The sequence below is a fragment of the Anser anser genome, assembly GCF_964211835.1.
Source record: "Anser anser genome assembly, chromosome: Z".
Lineage (NCBI taxonomy): Eukaryota > Metazoa > Chordata > Aves > Anseriformes > Anatidae > Anser > Anser anser.
This window is the reverse complement of record NC_139723.1, coordinates 24,167,026-24,189,352: the sequence shown is the minus strand read 5'-3', so window position 1 is coordinate 24,189,352 and position 22,327 is coordinate 24,167,026. Positions and strand designations below refer to the sequence as shown.

The following is a 22,327-nucleotide window of genomic DNA, read 5'->3' as shown; positions in this document are numbered from 1 at the left end:
CAAAACTTAACGTAGCAAAAGCTTGTCAGGTCTGTCAAGGCTGGCCAAACTGGTGAGGAGAGCTTTAGATTAGGAACAGCAAAGGAGGGAGATGAAGACACAATCAAGTGAGGAAGTTGTGGCCTGGGTTGGTGAAGAAAAGGTGCAGGATGATGTGGACAGGGGAAACCTTTATACCAACAAAACAGAAGAAAGGTGCTCAGCCCGAACATACGCACACAAACAAGGAAGTGCCAAGAGGCCAGAACTATGGGGACAGGTCTCACAGGCTTTCTGGAAAATCATCATTACACCATCTGGAAAATCATCATGACATCATTCTGTACACTAATCTATGCAGCATGTGGAAAAACCAGGAGGAATTAAGAGGAATCTGTGTTTGATTGCTGGTGTGTGTTCTGACTGGGAACACAGAGATGTGGTGAGATAGCTTGTATGACTGATGCTGCACTGGATGGATAATGGCTCTTTGGAAAGCACAGGCTGAGAAGGTAAAGATGGGGATTTGTCCTTTACATAAGGGAACTGTGGGGATGCATGGAGTTCTTCCAAGGGATGGATGATGAGCCAGATGATTTTATGGGCCAAGGCTAGTAGGCAGGTCAACCTCGGTGATATTGTGGTGTATATCTGTAATGGCCCATCTGAGCAGGAGTAAGTAGTAGATTAATCCTTATTCAGACAACAGAAATGAGCTTCACAGCCATAAGCTCTGGTCCCCATGGAGGACTTGAGCCCCTCCGATACCCTCTGGAAGGGCAGAGGCGTGCACTCATGATAACTCCCTGAGCTTGAAGATTTACTATTACCTCATAATTATTTAGTTAATTTCATTAGAATTACCCACTGTGTCACTAGGCACTTCAGAAAAAGTCTATTTTGACACACCCTGTTTTCCAGGGCTTTCTACAAAGCAATGCCCCCTTTCATACTGTCACTTTTTCTCATATCAATGAAATTGTTAAATCAATTAATAAACTGCAAAGTTTTTTTTCTTTAATTTTTGTTTGTTTGTTTTGGTTTTGTTCCAGTATGTTTTTATTTTATTTTATTTTTTTCTTCTCAACTACTTTTAACAAAGTCACCTTAAATTAGTTTGGTTATAAAGCTTAACTTCATTAATGTAATGGCATGACCAGGGCCAGCCCCATCTGAGACAGAATTTGGTTTGTGCAACAGCCTCATCTTTCTGAAGCTTTTTGAATCCACCAGCCACCTGAATATCACACCAAACCCTTTTCTCTAGAGGACAAGGTGTCAAGAAGGCCAGCTGAGTCACCCCTGTGGTGGAAGTGATGCTGCAAAAATTACTTAATGGTTAGTTCAGACTTTGAACTGCCCATGCATAAGGGCAGAAGATGGGTGGTGTGGATCTCAGGTGATTCCTTGGATGAGGCCACAATCTCTGGATCTTCCTAGCTCTTGTTTAAACATTTTTGTATACGGTTGCAAATTTTGCAAATTCCCTAGAGAAATTAAATTAACAAGTCCAACATGATAATAACCTAACAGAATAAAGCTTGTCCCAAGAGGAGGAGTCATCTTTTACAGCTCATTTGCCACCATCCCTCAGAAGAATTTGTCAGCCTTCACTGGAAGTTTTCCTTCATGCTTGAAATCCCAGCTTCAAAATGGCAATAGATATATTGATTTTGATTACTAGCCTGGGTGTTGCTTTAGAAGACTGCCAAGGACACGCTCTAATATTCTACTAAGTGGTCAAAAGCAAGGAAGTTCAGGTGGATGGCTGCCAACCTGTCTTTAACTAACTCTGTTTCACACAGTTATTCAAAGTTTCTCATTATGCATGCTCTACAGAGCTATTAAGAATACAGCGAGAACAATACTCTCAGAACTACAGTCTTGAGCATCATTGCTGCACTGTGGTTGTCTGGCTTCTATTGTCAGAAGTTAGCTTTAATAAATGAGTGAAAGAGATGCTGGTATGGTAAATAAAGTAATGCAAAAAAATAAAAATAAAAAAAATACCAGCTAAGTGGCTGGCAAACATGGTTTAAACACAATTCTCTAATCTTAGGACAAGAAAAGAAGTTATGTTGGATAAGGCCAACTCAGAATTTGAGAAATTAATGTGTGAAAACAGGAAAAATACATTTCTATCAAGATCATATTTAGCCTGTGGTGTCATTGCTTAATGTTATTTAAGCTACATGCAATCATATGTCTTTACCAAAATAAATATTTGATTTGTTCCTTTAATAATGCTAAAGTTTTGTGAAAACTTTTCAGATTGGGGAAATCATCCACTGAACCCATATTGTTTTCATTTCCATTTATCATCTTCTAATTAAATCCTGCCATCAGTATATTACTCATCTAAACTTACATAGTGAAAAAGTACAGCAACTGATTTTACCAGCCAACTGACCGCCAGCATTGAACACCAAGGAGAAAAACCTAGACCCATCTGCAAAGTTGAGCTTGTTGATTTATGGAGATTACATCCTTTAATCACTGAAGATTTTAGACACCTAGACTCAATACTGCAGTCCTCAGAGCCTGCACACAGCTGTTCCTGATACAGTAGTACCCAAATATTAAGGGTTAGAGAGAGAATTATTCCTCCAACATGAGATGCTATCCCACCTACAGAAAGTTGGAGAGAGATACCTTAACACTAAACTGGTCTTTGAATGTAGGTCTTAAGTATTTCCAAGTGGACTGGTACGGAAAAGTTGGGTGGTAATTCTGGTAAAGGGCAGGTGCTGGATCAGCCATCTGAGAGACTTATAAAAGGGAGCCAAGTTAAAGGACTTTTATCAAATACAGATTGTGCTTGTTTTGTCAGAGTAGGAATTTATTTTCTTCATTGTATCTGTCATGGTGCTGTGCTTTGGATTTGTGCCCACAACAGTGCTGATAACACACTGATGTTTCAGTTGTTGCAGATTGTTTCAGTTGTTTCAGAGCAGTGTCACACAGAGCCCAGGACTATTCAGCTCCTGGTGCTGCCCTGCCAGCAAGGAAGGTGGGGGTGCACCAGGAGTTGGGACGGGACACGTCCAGGACAGCTGGCCCAGGCTGGCCAGAGGGATGTCCCATACCATGTGGTGTCATTATCAGCAATATAAACTTGTAGCAAAGTTGGCCAAGACTGCTGCTGCTCGGAGATTGGCTGGACATCGGTCAGCCGGTGGTAAGCAATTGCATTGTGCACAAATTTTTTTTGGTATTATTATTTTTTGTACCTATTGAACTGTCTTTATCTCAACCCATGAATTTTCTCACTTTTGTCCTTCCAGTTTTCCTTCCCTTCCCACTGGGGGGAGTGAGCAAGTGGCTGCATGGGGCTCAGCCACCCACTGGTGTTAGCCCACAGCAGAGGTGTAACCCAGGTACCAAGCTTTTTACAGAGTGTATTTCAGCCATCTCCGACGATTTCAGGGTTGTGCTGGCTTTTAAAATCACTTGCATCATACATTTATAAAATCACTTAAATGAGGCACTGCAGTCATTTAAGCATAGCATGCAAAGATTTGGTTTGTGCTGCTATCCAGCAGACATTTAACTGAGATACTTTGATTATCAGGATCCACAGCAGGGCTTTGCAGCTTTAAGCTGTCCGGTAGGAAATGCCAGGGTGACTCCTCATGGGACTGGGCAACTCCAGCTCTGAAGTAGTGCCCTCTTCCACCAGAGCTCACAGCTAAGTGAGTTTGGGCCTCCATTTATTGCTCTCAGAAGCAATAGCATAACGATCACTACAGGAAGAAAAGCTTTATTTAGATGTTTTCTTTACATAATTTAGACTGGGAATCCCAGCACGGATCCCTTAGGCAAATCCTCTATCAATTTGGCTACAGGGCTTTTAAGGATTTTGGCTATCTCACTTACTGAAAATGTTCTTATTTCTGCAAAACAATTATATAGTGCTGAACTGCAGAAAGCAGAGCCAGCATGGGAAAAACCGAAGGACAGCCTAAAAGACAGAACACACTAATTTGAAAACAGAGCCCTTTCTCCTATGCAGACACCTATGTCACAGCATTTGTGTTGTTCATTGGAAAATACAGTCAGGGAACTGAAGGCCAAAATCAAGATTAGAAGCCTTACCCACCATGATCCTGCTCACAATCTCTACTTTCCTCTTTGTCCCCTGACTTCTGCTGCTGCTTCTTCTATTTATCTGTTTGTTTGCTTATTTATTTGTGGTGCCGTTGTTGCCTTCCTCAGGTGTGTTTTGAAACCTCAGGTTTTTCATGCCCTGACAGCTGTGAAGATTGCAGAGGCCAAGATTTATCGCTTACTTATGGGACATCAGTGTGGTGCCAGGCGGGAAGTGCTGGGTCATCTAGCTTGTCTCTAGCAAAAGTAGGTTCCTGAGTAGAGACCTATGCGGGAATCTGAACATTACATACCAGGCCTGGATTCACTTTGACTGACATCAGCTGTTCAAAAACTGCATGTCCAGGTTCCACCTCTATGGAAGGACACCCATGAGCACCTCCAGAAGACAATTTAAGCCAGCCTGTAATAGTGCCTCTGACTCCACTGAGTACGTTAAGTTTGTTGAACTGAGGTGAAATAACTACCTAGCGTTGTACGCATCAAGCCTCTTTCAAGGCACCTAAGGCCTTGTTTTGACAGAGGTGTCACTTTGAAGCAAAGCAGAATAGCATTTATTTGAGAATAGCTCCTGGCTTTTAGGGCATGATCACTACCATAAAATGTGAAAGATCATATCTGCTCAGGCAGAGGAGGAATTTCAGCTTGCCAGCAACTCCTACAATCATCTGCCAAGCATGAGGAGTGAGCAGGTCAATTACCTGCCAAAAAAGCCCTGTTAAGTGAACTAGGCAGATGAACCACGTGAATCTGGGTAGGGTGCAGGCACAACCCTCAAGACCATGTTATTTTACTCTGCTTGGTGGCAAAAATACAGCCACCCTGAGGGACTTTACCGGATTAATAAAACAGAGAGGTACAGAACCTAGAGAAACCTCTGGATTCAAGCTGAGAAGGCTGTGAATCTGTTTTGGATTTAAATACTTCACACACCAACTAGGTGTATAGAATCTTTTGTAGATCCAGCCTTCATCACATGGTTGTAATCAATAAAAACTACACATTGCCTATATATAAAGGGTAGTTCTTCTACTGTTATGGTGTAGGAGAAAAAAAAAGTGGAAATTAAACTTTAAAACTGCAATAATCATGAAAATAATTCTTATAAATAAAACTACTGACAATCCACATGTGGTAGAAGTCTTTTTTTATAGCTAGATATCATCTCTGAATATTACCCCGGCATGATGTACCCAAAGTCTCTAATCAGTCTTATTGGTCGTAGTTGACTTACTAATCAGCAGCTTTTAATTCAATGAAGTCTGGTTTACAAACATAGCCAGATTAAAAGAATTCTGAACCAGATCAGCTACAATTGTTTTCCAGCAACATCACAAATTTACCTGCATACCTGTACTTGATCTGTGGCTATGCTGCTCCCTAAAACAAGCTAATTAGTAAGAATGATAAAATCTAATAAACAACACTGGCCCACATAATTTTCAGATGTTTGGAATATGGATGAAGAGAACTAACAGCATGACACAGAAGAAAGTTTAGCTTGTAAACAACAACATAGAACACCTTTCAAAAAAAAGGAGTCATTACTAGTCACGTCTAGGCTTTTTATATGTAGCAGTCTTTAATAGCTGTAGAATAGGGAATAGGCAGAATAGGGAAAGACAGGAAGGAATACACTTTTGTATCAGTCAAGACACATATGGGAATTAAAAGAACCCAAAGCATGAAAGCTTCACTGTAAAACTTCAGCTATACTTACATGAAGAAGAAAATGAATGCAAGATTTCAAACTGTGCTATGAGTCTCACAAGAGAAGAAAGCCACAAGCCATTTGTTTGTTTTCTTAAGTATGTCCCCTAATAAAACACTCATGAGATGGGGCAAAGCTTGCAACATTGCTTGCTTCAGTGAGGGTATATGTAAGCAAATAGCCACTCCACATCCTCAAAATCCATAAAACAAACACATGGTATCCATAACACTAAGGTAAGCGACTGTAAATAGTTGGGGACTTATTTTCTGGCAGAACAGCATCAATTTCAAAGGAAATGCACTAATGTGCTTACATATTGGAGGGCCTAACTCAGCTGAAAGGCAGATTGTTCTCAGACAGTGCATTTCATGAGGCTGTGTCCCACTTTATAGGTGCTCTATGCAGCCTATTCTTCCAACCAGGTTTTCCAGGACATGAAAAGTGGGAGAGAAAAAGGCAATTTTTGGTTTGACAGTCAGTTGAGTGTGCCATTTCCTTTTGTAAGGTGAGGCTTCCTTCAGAAACCATATGTATATACAAAAATGAAAGATTAAGCACCCAGTACTCTGCTCAGTTCTGTGACGTGCTTCCTAGGGAAGTCATCAGTCCCAACTACAGAGAACTACCCTCAGCTGCTGTTAAGAGCTCTGCTAGCACAGGATTAGGAAATACTCTGGTTAAAAATGTTCTAGAAGAGACTCAAAATAATCTTTTAAGTAAGCCACTGACATCCAAATCATCAGCTACCTTTTTAAAGACAAAGAAAGCTTCAGCAATAGCTTACTAGTTGTTATTAAATTACTGATGATAAAGCTATATTGCCTTCTGCAGAGCCTGTTGTGGTAAATGACACATTTGAAAATAAGCTCTTACAGATATGAAGGTCTTCTCTCATGTACACTGAACATAAACATACTTTAAGCTCCCTTTGCTTCCTACAGCCATTTTTTCCACAAAGCATTTCAAAGACCTATCTACCTCCTACCCCTCAAATTCTAACTGTAACAGAAGCCTAGCAAAACAATATTCATTGTGTTTATTCTTAGTGAATGATACAACTTTGTAAGCTTTGGTGCTTTCAGTTTTCCTTCAAACTGTGATTAGCCTCACAGCTGAAATATTACAGCACCCATGTACCAAATCATCTTGTTATACAAAGTTATCTAGTCTTATGGACTCTTTTGTACCTTTCATGCTTTTGATGCCTGTTTCCTCTTCAGTTTCACAGCAGATAATTTTCTCTTCCAAGATTATTCTCATCTGAGAGCTCTCCAGTAACTTTTAAAAAGGATTTTTTAAAGACCCATCAAGATGAACTCAGTATCAGGATCACCATGTTAAAAGCTCTTCTAAGTACCTCTGCAAACACTGCAAAGTGTGCAAGCAGAATCCTGAAGAGATGGTTCCTGCTGTTGGCTTCCCACACAGTGCCTTCAATAAACTGGCGTGGACTGCAGTGGCTAGTCATAGATTTCACTATGCAGCTTATCTAGCAGAGGAGGAACAGGCATCTGCCACGCAGTATGGCAATGGCACTCACCACATTCCTGTGCAACAAAGGATGGCTAGGAAACAAATCAGGGCTTTGCTTATAGATTGCCTGCCCAGTGGGTTAACCCATATTCACAGTTTCCCTGCACCCCACCAGGGGTCACTAACACCACATCACAGGCATTCCTCAGCAGGGCAGGCAACTTTATTCTTCTATCATAATAATTTAAAGTATTTACACACTGCACAGTCACTCTTTCACACTAACATATATTTACTGGTATATTTATGAACCGTATCTAAAAGACTTTATAAAGACTGACACAATTTGGGGTTTCCAAGCATGAAAATAAAATCTGCAGCCTTCTAAAAGACAACCATTTGGAGCATATGTGAAAAAAAACAAACAAACAAACAAACCACAATGTTCCCTATAAGTTTAAGTCCTCTCCAGAGAACATTCACTAGTTTCAAAATATCCACATTTGGCATTAACTAAAGTTCTCTTGGCGATGGCAGACGTCAAGAACGAATATGTGCAAATAACATTTTCTCAAGAAATCCCCACAGCGGGAAGAAAATTGAAAACTCTTTAGGGGAAGTACTACATTTCTGAATTTTTTTGAAATACTGAAATACTATTTCTGAAATACTATTTACCTGAGAGGCTCACAACTCATTGCTCATATACATATATACTATATATGTATATACACACAGGACCTAGGGAGAGGAATTATTCAGTTTATAGTGTCTGCCCCAGAAGTACATGCATCACCGCAGCAATGCTGGGCTTGTCCATCAGCTGTCAGCCACGTGACCTTTAAATTCAGAGCAGTGATGAGGAAGCTCAGCCACACAAAACAGGGAGAAGCCTGTCACCATCAGATGCAACTCTGGGAACCACATAATCAGACAACATAAATCCCCAAGTCTAGCTCAGCTCAAACAGCACCATCAGACAGTTAGACAGAACAAGCTGCCAATGGATCTAGCCTAGAACAAATTTTCACATTGTCTTAACTCAGTTCTGACTATTTTCATCTCAAGTATTCCCAGAATAACACCTGCATGTGGTTACACATACAAGAAAGGAATTAATTAGTTCATTTGAGAAGACAACTGCTGTCCATACCAGTCAATAACCCCAACCCTGCCAGAACAGTCTTCATAAAAAACATGAGCTTTCGCTGCATGAATGAAGTCCATCTCCCTCCACCAAAGCAGACACGAGCTCAATTTTTTTTTTAGCAAAGGCAAATGCTACTTGGGTCTTATTCCCAGAGCAGGGCTAATGCATCAGTCCAATGAACCTCAGATGAATAGCTTCAAGAGGGAAACAAGCCTGTCTTGCAGCTGGAGTTACTGTAGCATGCACTAACACCGCAGTTTTGCAGCAGCAGATTAAGGCACTATGTAAAACCAGCCTTTAAGCCACCAAATCATTCTTCTCCTAGTTCCTCAGTAACAGCAGTAGTCAGGTGCCTCATTTCCCTCCCCCCTTTTTAATATACTGATATAATTAACACCTAAGTGCAGAATGACTTAACCTTCCATGGCAGAACCATCTGCAGCAGCTACTTTGAAGAGGAAATGTTACACGCTTACACAAGTACACCGTTAGTATCTTTCAAAATCATCTCTCCAATGGCTCTACAAAGCTACGTAAGTCTCACTTGAACACATTCACTTAGCTTATTTTGAAACTCATGCCATGGAAGTAGGGAATGTCAGAATTACATAGAAGGTTCTGTAAATCATGTTGTACAAGATGGTCTTCTGAGGTAATGGGAAGCACTTCACTCTCTCCCTCCAAAGAAGGGAGGACCATTAGGACAGAATATGATTCCTTTCTAAATTATTTTAACTAGGGAACCCAGTAAAATATGGACATCATTACAGGACAAGAGAGGTGCTGTCTCTACAGTAAGAGAAAGCGTAGAAAATATCCCCATGAATTAATACAGTAAAAAAATCTGTTAAACCAAGCAGTAGCTAGGCAGAGCACTGAGTACTGTATGTACATTTGTATATGTATAATATAGTTACTCAGATACACACATAAATATTTAATATATAAAAAATAAAGTGCTTTCTATCAGGTCCCAATGCAGGGACATTATAAAACATTTCACCAACTGCAAAACAAATAGATACAAAGAATACTACATCCAACATACAAGAGAACAGTTAACACAATATGTACAATCTGGTGGGTGTCCCAAGACAAAACATCCCTTCATATACATTGTATATACATATATACTCATCTTTACTCAATATATTATGACAATATATATTTCAAAACTTTGTTATAGACAAAGAAAAAACAACAACACCTACAAAAACACAACAAGGATCAAGCACACAAGTCCAAGACTGACAAAGAATTTGCTACCCTTGCCCACAGCACCCCCTCTGCTGCTGGGAAAGATATGCCAGCGCTCTTTTCTGGGGTGCAATGCCTCCACATCCTGCAAGGCACTGTGAGCGGCAGCCGTGAAGTTAGCATCACCAGTGGTAAGCAGGTCAAACACGCATGAGTAAAAATAGATGTCCTTCACCAGCATCTTCTCGTTGCATTTGGTGGTGGCAGTTTCCAGTGTGTACATGGACCGGGGATGAGCACTGCCTACCTGAGGGAGCGACTGGCCCCTCACGGGTAAAGGCAAGTGGCCACTATCATCTATACGTTCACTTGAAGGGCAACCATTCACACACAGCTGCAGATCCTGACTCTCCTCGTAGGCCATGGCCAACTCTTGAGGCATGCGAATGGCCAGCGTTAAGTAGCGCCCAAGCTGACGTATATACACCATGGTCCCAATATATCTGGCATGCATTTCAATGTATTTGCCACTGACTTTATCCACAATTTGCAAGCTCTTGGTGTTCCCATCGCCTCCACCTGTTGTACCGTCAACAAAAGCTGCAGGCAAGTCATCAGTCACTGCTTGGTATACTTTCTGATCCGTACAGTCTTGGTATGATTTAAAGATAATAGTTATCTGGAGGGGAGAGAGAAGAAAAAAAAAAAACAAAGGTTAGTGATCATGAGAAAAAAAAAAGTCATTTGAATCACTTTTCCATTTTGCAGTTGAGATTTTCTGGGACTGCTTACTAGTCCAGACCTTGACACTTATCCGCACTCATGCCTAAGCAGAAAACAGTCTGCACACATGCTTAAAGCAATATTTTCCCAGGTGGCAATTGTTAAATTTGTTCTTAAGTTGGCCTGGAAGCAACACTATTAGCATGTGGTAATTGCAACAAGGTCAGGAAAGGAAAAGCGTATATTTAATTAAGCATCACAACTCCCTCTTGCCTGATGGTTTCTTAACACTTTGGAATGCATCCTGCAATCGCAGTGGAGTGTATGTGCCAAATAATTCCTGCACTACTAGCCACCGGAGCAGAACTGGACTGAACTGTGTGAAAGCACAGAAAGGACCACAAGAATTCAGCCTCCCTCACTCACAATATTCTCACCATTTCTTTCACAGTGACTGTGTGACCTTTGACGGGGACTTGTCACTTCCTGGAGGTGTTGCCAGGATTAGCAGGGTGAGACTGCTGTAAAGGCATGGATGTATTTGGTGCTGTATCAGCCACCAACACTACATGCACTGAGATGAGATGCACGAGCAGGAAGAACAACTAGTCACGTAAGTGTTTATGGCTCCTGGATTCATCACTCCCAAGAGCTGGGAGATTTGACACTTCAGTCTGCTGCTGCTAGGTAACGTGCTGATGGAGAACCAAAGCAACACTGAGAGACGCTCCAAGCCATGCCTTTGAAGGGTGAGTTCCAACATAAAAACCACAAGTACAAAGCAATTACTCAGTCTTTTAAGATTATGACTGGCCTTTTAAACCTTAGCACTTATTTGAATATGCCATAAAGGAAAGAGTAGGTCCTCCAGTCTTACTTGAAGGGAATAAACAGGCTATGTGGCAGACCAAATTCAGAGTGCCTAGTGGCTTTTTCAAAAATAAAAGTACAATGAGCAATCATAGAAATGTTACAAACAGAGATGCTTCTTCCTTTACAGTTTTGAAGCAGAGGAGATAGTGATTTCTTGAAAAGGTCAAAGGATATTTTGTACCAAAAATAAATATTTTTCATTATTTTCATCCTTGACTGATTGATTACATCAAAATTACTTAGTCTCTCATTTAAGCACTGTGCCACAAGATTCAGAGTATTCCAGAACACATTAGAAGGTATTTCAAATTAACGTTACAATTTTCCTTAAAATCTACTTTATAGCAACCTCACATTATAATTTCACTTAGCCTGCACACTTCTGCGCAACAGCTTTTGTTTCCTACCACTCTGCTTTGAAGTCAGAGCTAGAGGTTAAATAAACAGCTGCACTACAGACAATTTGAATAACACCTCTAATCTCTTTAGCCTCACCTCTCCATGCCAGTTGTAAAAGACAAAAGTCTACCCTTTTCCCTCCTTCCACTGCAATAATTCCTCCTTTGGAGTATGCAGACGTACTTTAAACAGTACTGCATTGTTCTTCAGTATTTGGCACGTCCCGGTTAGTTGACACACTCAGTCTGTGTCTGTCTCTCACCCACACTGACAGCACTAGCTATTTTCATTCCATATGTTCTTGCTGGTGCTGCCTGGAATTTTCAAACAGTTTTCCTTTGCTTTAATCAGTTATACAGCTAGTTCGAGACCGTCATCAGCCAAGTGATCTGGTAAACAAATCTGTGAGCCGCAGCTAAGCGAAGCTTCAATGCCTATCATCAAGACTCAGAAAATGTTCAAGCACATTTCTTGTTCTAAAGACCACCTCACATCTTTATGCTTTTTGAAGTAAACTCACCAACCTAGAGAAGAGATACTTGAGATGTGAAAAGCAATTAGTACTTCTGCACACAATCCAGGGCCTCATGAAGTATATCAGGTGTTGTATTTTATATAACAGTTTCAATTAAACAGATTTCTATCTCAGCCTGCTCAGATGAAGAAGCTACTTCCCGGGACACTTTTGTGTTGCTTTGCAAAGAAAGAATGATTTACATTTCAACAGAAGTAAAGCTCCACGTCTGCTTAGCAACAGAGCAAATCTGGAGTTAACAAGAGGTAATGGTTTTAATGACAGACAGAACTGGCTACTTCATAGAACAGTTAAACAAGGGACCTAGCGAAATCTACCAGGAAGCATCTAAGTCTTCTCTCCAAAACTCCTACCTCTGAAAGAACAAAATGCAAACGACTTCAGAGACTTCAGAGAGGGAGAACACAAGCTTTCACCCTAAGGCAAAAATCAGCCATAACGCTTCATGCTGAATGAGGGATGAACACCTAAGTGAACAAAGGCCCCCACGTACTTTGCAAGGATGCCGGATGCCTCCTAAAGAGAATCAACAAAGAGACCATTAAGACTTGCCACGGACAACCATATTTAAACATTGTGACTCAAGACATTAAGTTTGGATATTGCATTTTCTGTCCTATCATATTGATCTAATCCATCAGCCAGATCAATACAACCAGAGATCTGTAAGGTCATTGAATCACAGAATGGTTTGGGTTGGAAGAGACCTTAAAGATCATCTAATTTCATCACAGGCAGGGATATCTCCCACCAGACCAGGTTGCTCAAAGCCCCATCCAACACGGCCTTGGACACTTCCAGAGATGGGGCATCCACAGCGTCGCTGGGCAACCTGTGCCAGTGCCTCACCACCCTCAGAGTGTAGAATTTTTTCCTTATATCTAATCCAAACCTACCTTCTCAGTTTAAAACCATTACTCCTTGTCCTATCACTATATCTCTGACAAAAAGTCCCTCTCCAGCTTTCTCATAGGTACTGGGAGGCTGCTGTAAGGTCTGCCCGGAGCCTTCTCTTCTCCAGGCTGAACCCCAACTCCCTCAGCCTGTCTTCATAGGAGAGGTGCTCCGGGCCTCTGATCATCCTCATGGCCCTTCTCTGGACTTGTTCTAACAGGTCCATGACCTTCCTGTGCTGGGGACCCCAGAGCTGAATGCAATGCTCCAGGTGGGGTCCCACGAGAGCAGGGAGAATCACCTCCATCACCCTGCTGGCCACATTTCTTTGGATGCAGCCCAGGACACAGTTGGCTTTCTGGGCTGCAGATGCACATTGACAGCTCATGTTGAGCTTCTCATAAAAAAAACAGCCCCAGCTGCTTCTCATCAAGGCTGTTCTGAACCCATTCTCTCTCTGCCCAGGCTAAGGTCCTTCCCTTATCTCACCAGTTCCTACCTCAATCTTATAACTTGGTACTGAGGGATATTGAAGAGCTTGTTGCAAAAGGAGATGAGGCAAGTTTGATTGCAAAGCTTTTCCCGTTTAAGTTTTCAATGTGACATTTTTGACTATGTCATATTTTTTCCTTTCTCAAACAAGTTTAGCATGTGCTTACTTGTATGCCTACTGCAGGCAAAATTCCTCAGGAAAGAGGCTGACAAAAAAAAGAGAGTTCATCCAGATATTAGAAAACACACATGAAGTATCACATGCAAGAAGGTGACACGACCTACTGAGCAAGCAGTGACTCTGGAAATATCTGAAGGAAACTCAAGAAAAATACAGCCCCGATAGCTCTAGTAATAATTTCATCAAGCACTGGAGAATAGGTAGAAGATGTTTCAGCAGAAAGTTTTATGATATTAGATCAGCGGTCTTCAAATATCCCTGGGAAGCCAGTGAAGGACTTTATGTGATACGCGTAAGGTAGCTTTTACGAGTTCATATGCAGACAACTCCCTAGTGTACCAGACATTTCCAAAACGCTCTTGCAATGACATCCAAGAGCTTTCAGAGTTCATATATAATTAAAATGATATACTTTTTAAAACCCAGTGCATTAAATAACCTTCCAATCTGCAACTGAAATTTTCACAGTTTCTCTTTCCTGAGGCCCGCAACAGGTGTGAATCATGTGCACTGATCTCAGAAACCAACTATCACCCAAAGAAAACCACCTGAATAATGGCCCATGCCAAAAGGTAGAACTAGAGAGATTTAATAAAGTAAAACCAAAAGGATTCATTGTAAAATTTGGATTCAACATCCTAACTTCAGGTTACATCACATGCTACTGCATTTTAAGATGCATGGCATGCCTTTCTGGATGAAACAAAACCAAAAGGTGCTTCCCAAATGTTAACAACTGCTCAGCCCATCAGACAGCACTAGGCAGCAGAAGCTCTCTCTCCATATACTCATGTTCTGTGGTGCACCATTAGCTGAAGTAGCTGTAGCTCAAGGACATCAGCAAGTCCAAAAGACATTTTGCTTCTCTCATGCATACTGGGGTGCAGGGACATGAAGGCAAGAGGTCTTGGGACAGGGCAGGAAAGATTTAAGGACTGCTTCAGGAATGCTGCTGGGGCCAAATTCTTGGAAGCAATGAGGGCTGGGGATATTACAAACAAAATACTGCAATCCCTCTTCAGACTGCTGGTCACCTACAGCAGCACCATGTAACATTTTATCGTCACATGTTAATTACTTCAGAGGAGAAGGTGCATGGATTCCATGCACAACGGAAATAAAAAGGAAGTCGATCTGAATACAAGATGTAGTCCACCACTGGATTTCCAAGAAGAAAGACAAGATCACTTAGGAGAGCGTTTCTCAAAGTTACTGTTCATAAATCACTCAAGAACCATTTCACACCTAGTGTTAATCGATTTCAGAATTATCCACAACTTTACTTCCTACAGCAATGTGAACAGTAGCTAAAATATTCTACCTGTTTTTTTCAAGTGGACCTCTCCCTCCACTGCAGTGAGAGAGTAACAAGCCCAGGAAAGCTGTGGCTGTTTTTCTGTGTTGTTCTTCTGAGACTGTCCCAAACAGTGCTGCACATCAAAGTAACCCTAGGAAAGCTTTGCACATAGGGAATGTGTCCATGACAGATTTAAATGAGTTTTCCTGATGGACAGGATCACAAGGAATGTGCTGGATACACAAGCACAGAGCTAGGGCTTGAGATAGATGCAAGAAATTGTGTCAGAAATGAAGCTTTGCATTTCCCTGACAAGTCTGAGTTCCAAGAGAAAACACAAGACCAAAGAGCTCATATGCATCTTCTGTACAGCATGGAGGAAATCCCTCAAACCAAAAAACACAGCACCCAGCAGACAGTATCTTCTTCTGCAGCCTCTGCCTAAGAAGCTAACCTCAAAACTACATTCACTGCCTGTCTTGCTACCAGGATGGTGCCAACATCCCTTTCTCATGAGCTTCTCTATCATCCATTGTTATTCATAACAAAAAACCCTACTTCTTTTCACATGCTGTGAACTAACCATCATTTGGTTATGGTCAAAAGATTACTAGGAACCAAAGCACCAATTTGCCCTAACCACAGTTGCACAGTAGAAGTTTATTATTTCTTCTACCTTGTCTTCTATGAAGATGACTATTCATGGAAAAAAAAAAAAAACAGGTACAGAAAAATAAAGCACACCAACAGGTGTAGATTTATAGTTGTAATGCTTGAAAAGGATTCTAAATTAGAACCTGTCACACTGTTTAAACCTGAGAGGAGGTTTCAATCTGCCCTAACTGCAGTGCAGACACAGCTCAGGGGACATTTAACAGCTAGTCGAGGCACAGGCAAGAGGCTCTTGCCATGAGAACAGAGGGCTTGTCTTAAAGGCACTGTCAGGCCTTTGCCTTTCAGAAATATCCCAAATCCACTGCAGGTGCTTCTGCACCTGCATTTTCAAGCTGTGCACAGCTACCTGCTGAATCATTTGATTGGCTTATGCCCAACTACATGCCCAAGAACAGCTCTACCGTGCATGGATTGCAAAACCCCAGGCCCTTCCCTCTCCCCTTCTGCTCGCAGTCCTCTCCACTCTTCAATCGCTGAAATGAAACACTGTAAGATAATAGGAAGTGGAATCAGCTTCACCTCATGGATAAAGCAGCTTTTAACTGATGTCCTCCAACAAAACTGAAGCACGTACTTCTGAGAAATAAAGCCAAATTCAACTTTACCTTACCAATAGGAAGAATGTCTATAAAGATGAAAAAATTAATCACACATGGTTGGTTATCTGATGTTCCCACTTAAGAACAACTGAAGCGTAACTGGAAGACAAGCATTTTAATATTACTTGAAGAGTAAGTACAAAGTATTCAGTCTGCACTGATCTCCTGAAAAACAACAGAAACCATGGTGCAAAAGAACTATTTAAAAGTTTTGACTCTGAGAAAAGGAACACTTCCCAGCTAACACAGCCGATACTCAGGTTAAAATCTGTATGCTCAGTAAATCCACTGTGGTAAGAGCTCTTTGTTTTCCACAGCCAATTTGTTTTAGTTTCTCTGTCCTGCCATTCACTCTCTCACTCTCAAGCTATCCGCTACAAAGCACCTAGCTAAGAAAAACTAGTTAATTTCCAATTACTGCAAGCAAGGAAAGTTTTTGGTAGGGAAGTCCAAGTATCCCTGCTTCATTTGCTATTTGGGACAACTGCACTAGTGATACAGACAACAGCTGTCATATTGATGGAAGCCTTGTAACCCTTATATAAAGCACACAATAAAGTGTTTTATTTAACACATTCTCCAACATACTTCCTACCTGCTCCCTCTACAGCCCCCTACATCCATTCTCAGAAAGCCCCTCAAAGTCTGCAGAGCTCTATATCTGACTTCTTCCAGCTGTAGACACAAAGATGCCAACAACCTACACAAAACTCATACAGAAGTCTGCCAGAAAGAAATTGTCCTAAGTACAGTTACTTGGTGACAATCCCTTATTATCGATCTGAAAGGCCTTGCAATCCTATGCCAAGAGGCATAAACAGAACAGACCAGCTAAAAAAAAAAACACAACAACAACAACAAAACACAACAACAAAACAAACAAACAAAACCCAAAAAAGTTGCAAGTTTCAGCTGAACCACAGAATATACAATAGCTTTGTTCACTCTGGATAAACAGATGTCCTTCCTATGGGCAACAGAAATATGCAAAACACCTACCAAAAAATTGCCAAAAGTATTTTGTGTATATTTACACATCTCCCACTGGAGGACATACCTTTCCAATTAAGAAATTAAAGGAGGAATCTTACAGCTTTCCACACTTCCCGGCTAGATGCACAGAGTAAGTAGGGGGGAACAGATTTTTATTCTGCATTCTTTGTTTAAAGTGTCCTCCTGGCATTCTCTTCTCCTTTATGAACTCACTGGATAGCCCTCAGACTTCTGGGGTCACTCAAGTCTCGTAGTTTTTGGAGTGAGAGAACAACTTTACAAATAATAATCACTTCATTGCCGATTCCTTAAAACTTGGTACACCAGAAAGCTACGATAAATCTGAATGCAATAACCACCTGTAAGTCTAAATGATAGTAAGCCATTTTCACAAGCATACTGTATATAGGATGAGGATACAACATTTCATTCCTATGGCTCCTTAAATTACTTTCCCTAATAAATGAGCATTCAGGATAAACTAAAACCTCTATTCTTTTTGTCTTTGTTTTCATTAAGTCTGCTCTAGGGTGGTTGAAGTAGGCTAGTTAGCAGTTTAGTATTTGCTTTGGCTTCTGCATAATTTAAGATCAGCATAAACCTTTGTTATTATTTCCCAATAAAGACAAATCCAAATAATGGCAATGACGAAAACAAGACTAATGATGCATAGCATTCTGGAAGCTTTTCTTATGGAGAAGGCAAACAATGGATCTGCATGCTTTAAGCTAGGAGGAAATACTTTGTAAATAAAGTTCACTGAAATTCTTTTGGTAGCTCTTTAAAGATACCTTAAGCTATGTACCCACAGCCAAAATAAGGAAAATACTTCCAGCAGCAGACATTCCACCATCACCAAGTGGAGCACTTGCAGTGAAAATGTTACAGGCATCAGTGCAATAGTGGTAGTGCAATTTTAACAAGCCTTTCCTGTATATGTTATAATAGTCTGCTTCATAAAGAAATCAAGGAGTTAAGACAACAATGCATTGGAGGTATTGAAATTTATCTTGCTAAATTACTTGTGCACTCAAAAACCTTCATTTTCTACAAACAGGTGAACTGATAAAATTTTGATTACCTGCCAAAGAAAGGAAATACTCAAGGACTGTATACCAGGTAACAGAGGCTACTATCAAACACATTTCTGATATCCTATGTCATACATCTTATTTCATTTAATTGTTTCTGTAGTCAGCTGTATCTGTACACCTGCAGGAATACTGAACCATGATTATAAGAAAAAAAAAATATTATCACCTTTTCCAGAATGGCAGATCAAAAATAAAACAAAAAACATTGAGAGTAGAAGCAAAGACAGAAGGTAGATTCTTTGATACATGTACTTCTCAGTATGTACAGGTATTTATCTCCTTAAGTTCTCCTCTTAGTTATCTGCATGAGAATACATTTATCAGCATAGCATGCTGCTGTAGTCAATCACGTCTAGAATGTGGCCAGTAAAATGTTAAGATATCATCATCTATCTACTACCATCCCATTCTGGGCCAGCCACACTATTTGTGCACAGAAAGGCTCTCAAGTTTTACCTCTATGAGTAAGGAAATAACTTCCTGCAAAAGTTATCAAAACTGAGGGAAGAAGCTTACTGCAGATATGAAACAGAACTTCCTTGTACTTCAGCATCTTGCAAAAAAAGCCACAGAGCAGATTTCAGAAAGACTTAAGTCTAAGTCTCTTTTGCAAAGCATATTCAGTGTCGTCTCGTTCCTTCATTTTACAGTCCTTAGGAACTCACTTACAATATAGACTGTTTGCAGAACAATAACAAGTTAGGAAAAGGTGATTTTGAATTTCAGTAGTGTATTGGTCCAACCTTTGCCCTCCCTCAAATGCCAAAATTTGCTTCACTGATATAAGCATTACATACGTCAGTATCTCAGAACCCAACAGAAATGCAGTGACATGACTGATTTTCACGGATTAATAATACTGCACAGTCATCTCCTTGGAAAGTGTGCTCCCTCCCACCTACCTCTGAACTTAACAATACAGTGAAAACTCTCCAGTACAGATAATCTTGAAATAATCTTGTACTTGCAGGATCAAGGTATATTAGGCTCTAAGAGCTACACTACCACAGTGGAAACAAAGGCTATTTCACTCCAAAAAGCAAACAAGGCAGGTGGCAGCATCAGCTTCAAACATACATTCAAGTCATTCCATTTACTAATGAAAAGCTACCTTCAAAAGTTCAGAGCATTTTTTTTACTCCAGACTCAAGGTAAATCTAAGGACATCCCAGCAAGGCTCATGCTCTGTATCTCATCTTCCTTCTGTAGGTATACCTGTTATCTGCCTTTGGCAGAAAGAGCTAAGTATTTTAGCTAAGTATTCTTCTTAAAAGAAGGAAATGACATATGCTATCAATACACATTTTCCTTCTCTAGCCAATTGAAGTGGTTCAGCTGATAGCCATTTTAAGCCTCGCCTGTCTGAAAAGGTATATATACTCTTGGCAGGATTTTCAGGCTGCTGCTTCTTTCTAGAGCCAGGGCACTAAAACCTTTTAACAACCATTTGGCGTTAATGTAATTTTTTTGCTACCTCCTCTCAGTTCTCTGCAGATCCCCTCCTTCTCCCTGCTCTGAATCCTCAACATCTTGGTAATCATATGTTTGCCACTTTGTCAATGTTTTTTTGTTCTCTATCGTTATGGCTATACAACTTACAGAGTTTAAGAAAAGCAAAGACTGTCTTTCCCTTTTCCTTGCCTAGAATGTCTATCTAGTGCAGGGAAACAGATGCTGCAATTTGATACCGTTTTGAAGATCAAATTTATTATTCTTAAATGTTTATATTGTGATATGTACGGTGAATCGGGGGGGGGGGGGGGAGGGGGAAGGAGGGTGGAGCCTAGGGAAGAAAAGGAGCTGTTTTATTTCTGAGAAAAGAAGCAATTTTTCCAGAAGAGAAGCCTAGCAGTTTTAATTTCTCAGACTACCTAATTGAAGATTCTCGAGCTGCAACACTCCTTTAACTGTTACAGGCTGAGTGACTTACTCTACTGTCCTGGCCTTCTACTTCTGCATGCATACACAGTGTTTAAGAACAATCCATACCTTATTTGTAGCAGTAGCACTGGATCCTGGGACCACAGGCACATTTGTCACTTGCACTGATAAGTAGTTATTGTCTATGAGAGGCCAAGCACCTTCTACTTTGCATGTCTGGAAGTGATCCTTAAAAGTCCTCAGATGAGGATCACCAAACAAGCCACAAAATAGGTACGTAGGGGTAGTTTTCTCCCCTCCAGGATGTTCACTGGCTCCTGTGTGGCCACTGTAATTGCAGGGATCGTGGGTTACTTCAGGGTTGGTGGAGGACGTGGGTCCATCCTTGGAACAGTTTCTCTGGCTCATGAGGTCGCTGATCCCAAGCACTGCAGAATGGTAGACCAGGTTTCCACGGCATACTTTGGAATTGCGATAAGTACAGGCAGAGTATGCTCGCAGGGCCTTGCAGAACTCCAAATCAAAGCCATCGAGAGCTGAGTTTAGATGTGAAGTTAAGGATACAAAATCAGTGGTGCACTTCTGAATTTGACAAGGTGTTTGCAGCTGGCAGTCACCTAAGCACAAAACAGAAAGTAGAAAAAAATCAAGCAAACCTCTGGCATAGCAAAATCCTGTTCTACACACACATGTGCTGAAGAAAACATCTTGGAGACAGATTACAGTGCTTGCTTGCTGAGAAGACACTGTATTAGAGAAAAAAAAAGGCTATGAGGCAGAAAGACAGCAATAAAGAGGTTTGAAAGGCTGAGATGACCCAAGCATGACTTCATTTCCATCTACACAATAGCAAACAACAGATTAAAAGCATTAACTCCAGCAAAGTACGAGCCCAGCATTTCTTTCCAGATGATATCAAGGTGATGATGCAATTCTGTGCTTAAGTTAATCACTTAGTCAATATGCAAGTCTCCGTTTAATTTTTCAGTCATTTACATGGTTACTGAACCTTTTAAACAGAATCCTGCGCCTGAGAAGGATGTGGTAAAGGTGGCAAGAGATCCGGGTTTAGACAGAAACGGACTGAACGAAGCACCCCCCACACACATAACACACCTGGGGGAGCGGGCAAGCCATCGGCTCGATTTGCTTTATTTCTCTGGCACTACCATAGCTTCACTGCTTGCTTTCTGGGATTAAAGAGTGGGAAAACCCAGAGTTTGAATTTCAAGTTGCTGGCTAAGGGATCCATACACCGCAATAGCAATACCTCTTATGGTGTAATTCAGTAATAAGACAAAGGGGAGAAAAAGCCAGTACCGTATTCTCCCAAGAGGGAAAACGCGATATATGTAGCGGATACTCCCTTCCCTCCCCTCAGACCGCTGTCTTCACACCACTTCCCACTTTTTGCGGGGGTCGTCGAAGCGACATAACCCCGGGCTGATTCAGCAGCCTCACTGAAACGCTCCCGAACCCCTGGGCCGGGAGCAGCGGAGGGAGGCCGGGGTGACAGCACAGGGGTTGGCGTTAGGGGCATGCACCCTCCGCACCCCCTAGCCGCACACCGCTCCCCGGCTCGCCCCGTTCCCCCCGCCCGCTCACGTCACGGGACGGGCCCGCACCGGGCGGGCAGCCCCCGCCGCACCCCCGCAGACCGCCCCCGAGCACGGCGCTGTCCGGTGGTACCTGCTCGCGGCGCCAGCACGGCCAGCAGCAGCGCGGCCAGCAGCAGCAGCGGCGGCGGCGGCGGCAGCCCCGGGGCGGCGGGCAGCGGGCGGCGCGGCGGCTCAGCCCCGGCGGCGCGGGAGGGCGCAGCGCTCTCCATGCCCGTCCATGCAGCTCCGCGGGACGGGGCGGCGGCATCGGGCGGCGGCGGCGGCGGCCTCTCCTCCTCCTCCTGCTGCTGCTGCTGCTGCTGCTTCCCCTATTCCTCCTCCGGCGGAGCCGTGGCGGTGCCGGTGTCGACGCAGCACGGCATGGCGGCGCGCCGGGCCCCGCACAAAGGGAGGAGCCCCCCCACACCCGTCGCCATAACGACCCGCGCCCGCCCCCCCGCGCCGCCTGCATT

At 42.0% G+C, this 22,327-nt stretch overlaps 1 protein-coding gene and 1 long non-coding RNA gene across 3 annotated transcripts in view; both read right to left on the bottom strand.

The window, feature by feature from the left end:
• Positions 1 to 22,327, bottom strand: part of LOC310890139 — a 764,802-nt gene that overhangs the window by 528,859 nt on the left and 213,616 nt on the right. The window lies entirely within an intron of this gene.
• On the bottom strand, positions 8,688 to 22,284 carry RGMB (repulsive guidance molecule BMP co-receptor b). Its single transcript, XM_083818747.1, has 3 exons — positions 21,946 to 22,284; positions 20,365 to 20,873; positions 8,688 to 10,299 (listed from the first exon to the last, which is right to left on the bottom strand). Exons 1-3 carry the CDS (start codon positions 22,082 to 22,084, stop codon positions 9,631 to 9,633), a joined length of 1,317 nt encoding a protein of 438 aa, XP_083674873.1. The 5' UTR covers positions 22,085 to 22,284; the 3' UTR covers positions 8,688 to 9,630.

Bases quoted from the DNA above. Each gene is read 5' to 3' on its own strand.
- RGMB (XM_083818747.1), bottom strand. From the start codon at position 22,084: ATGGAGAGCGCTGCGCCCTCCCGCGCCGCCGGGGCTGAGCCGCCGCGC. The intron at 20,874-21,945 runs GTACCACCGGAC...TTTTGTGCTTAG, and splicing joins CGTGCTGGCGCCGCGAGCAG to GTGACTGCCAGCTGCAAACA. The intron at 10,300-20,364 runs GTATGGATTGTT...TCTCCCCTCCAG, and splicing joins GTGCTACTGCTACAAATAAG to ATAACTATTATCTTTAAATC.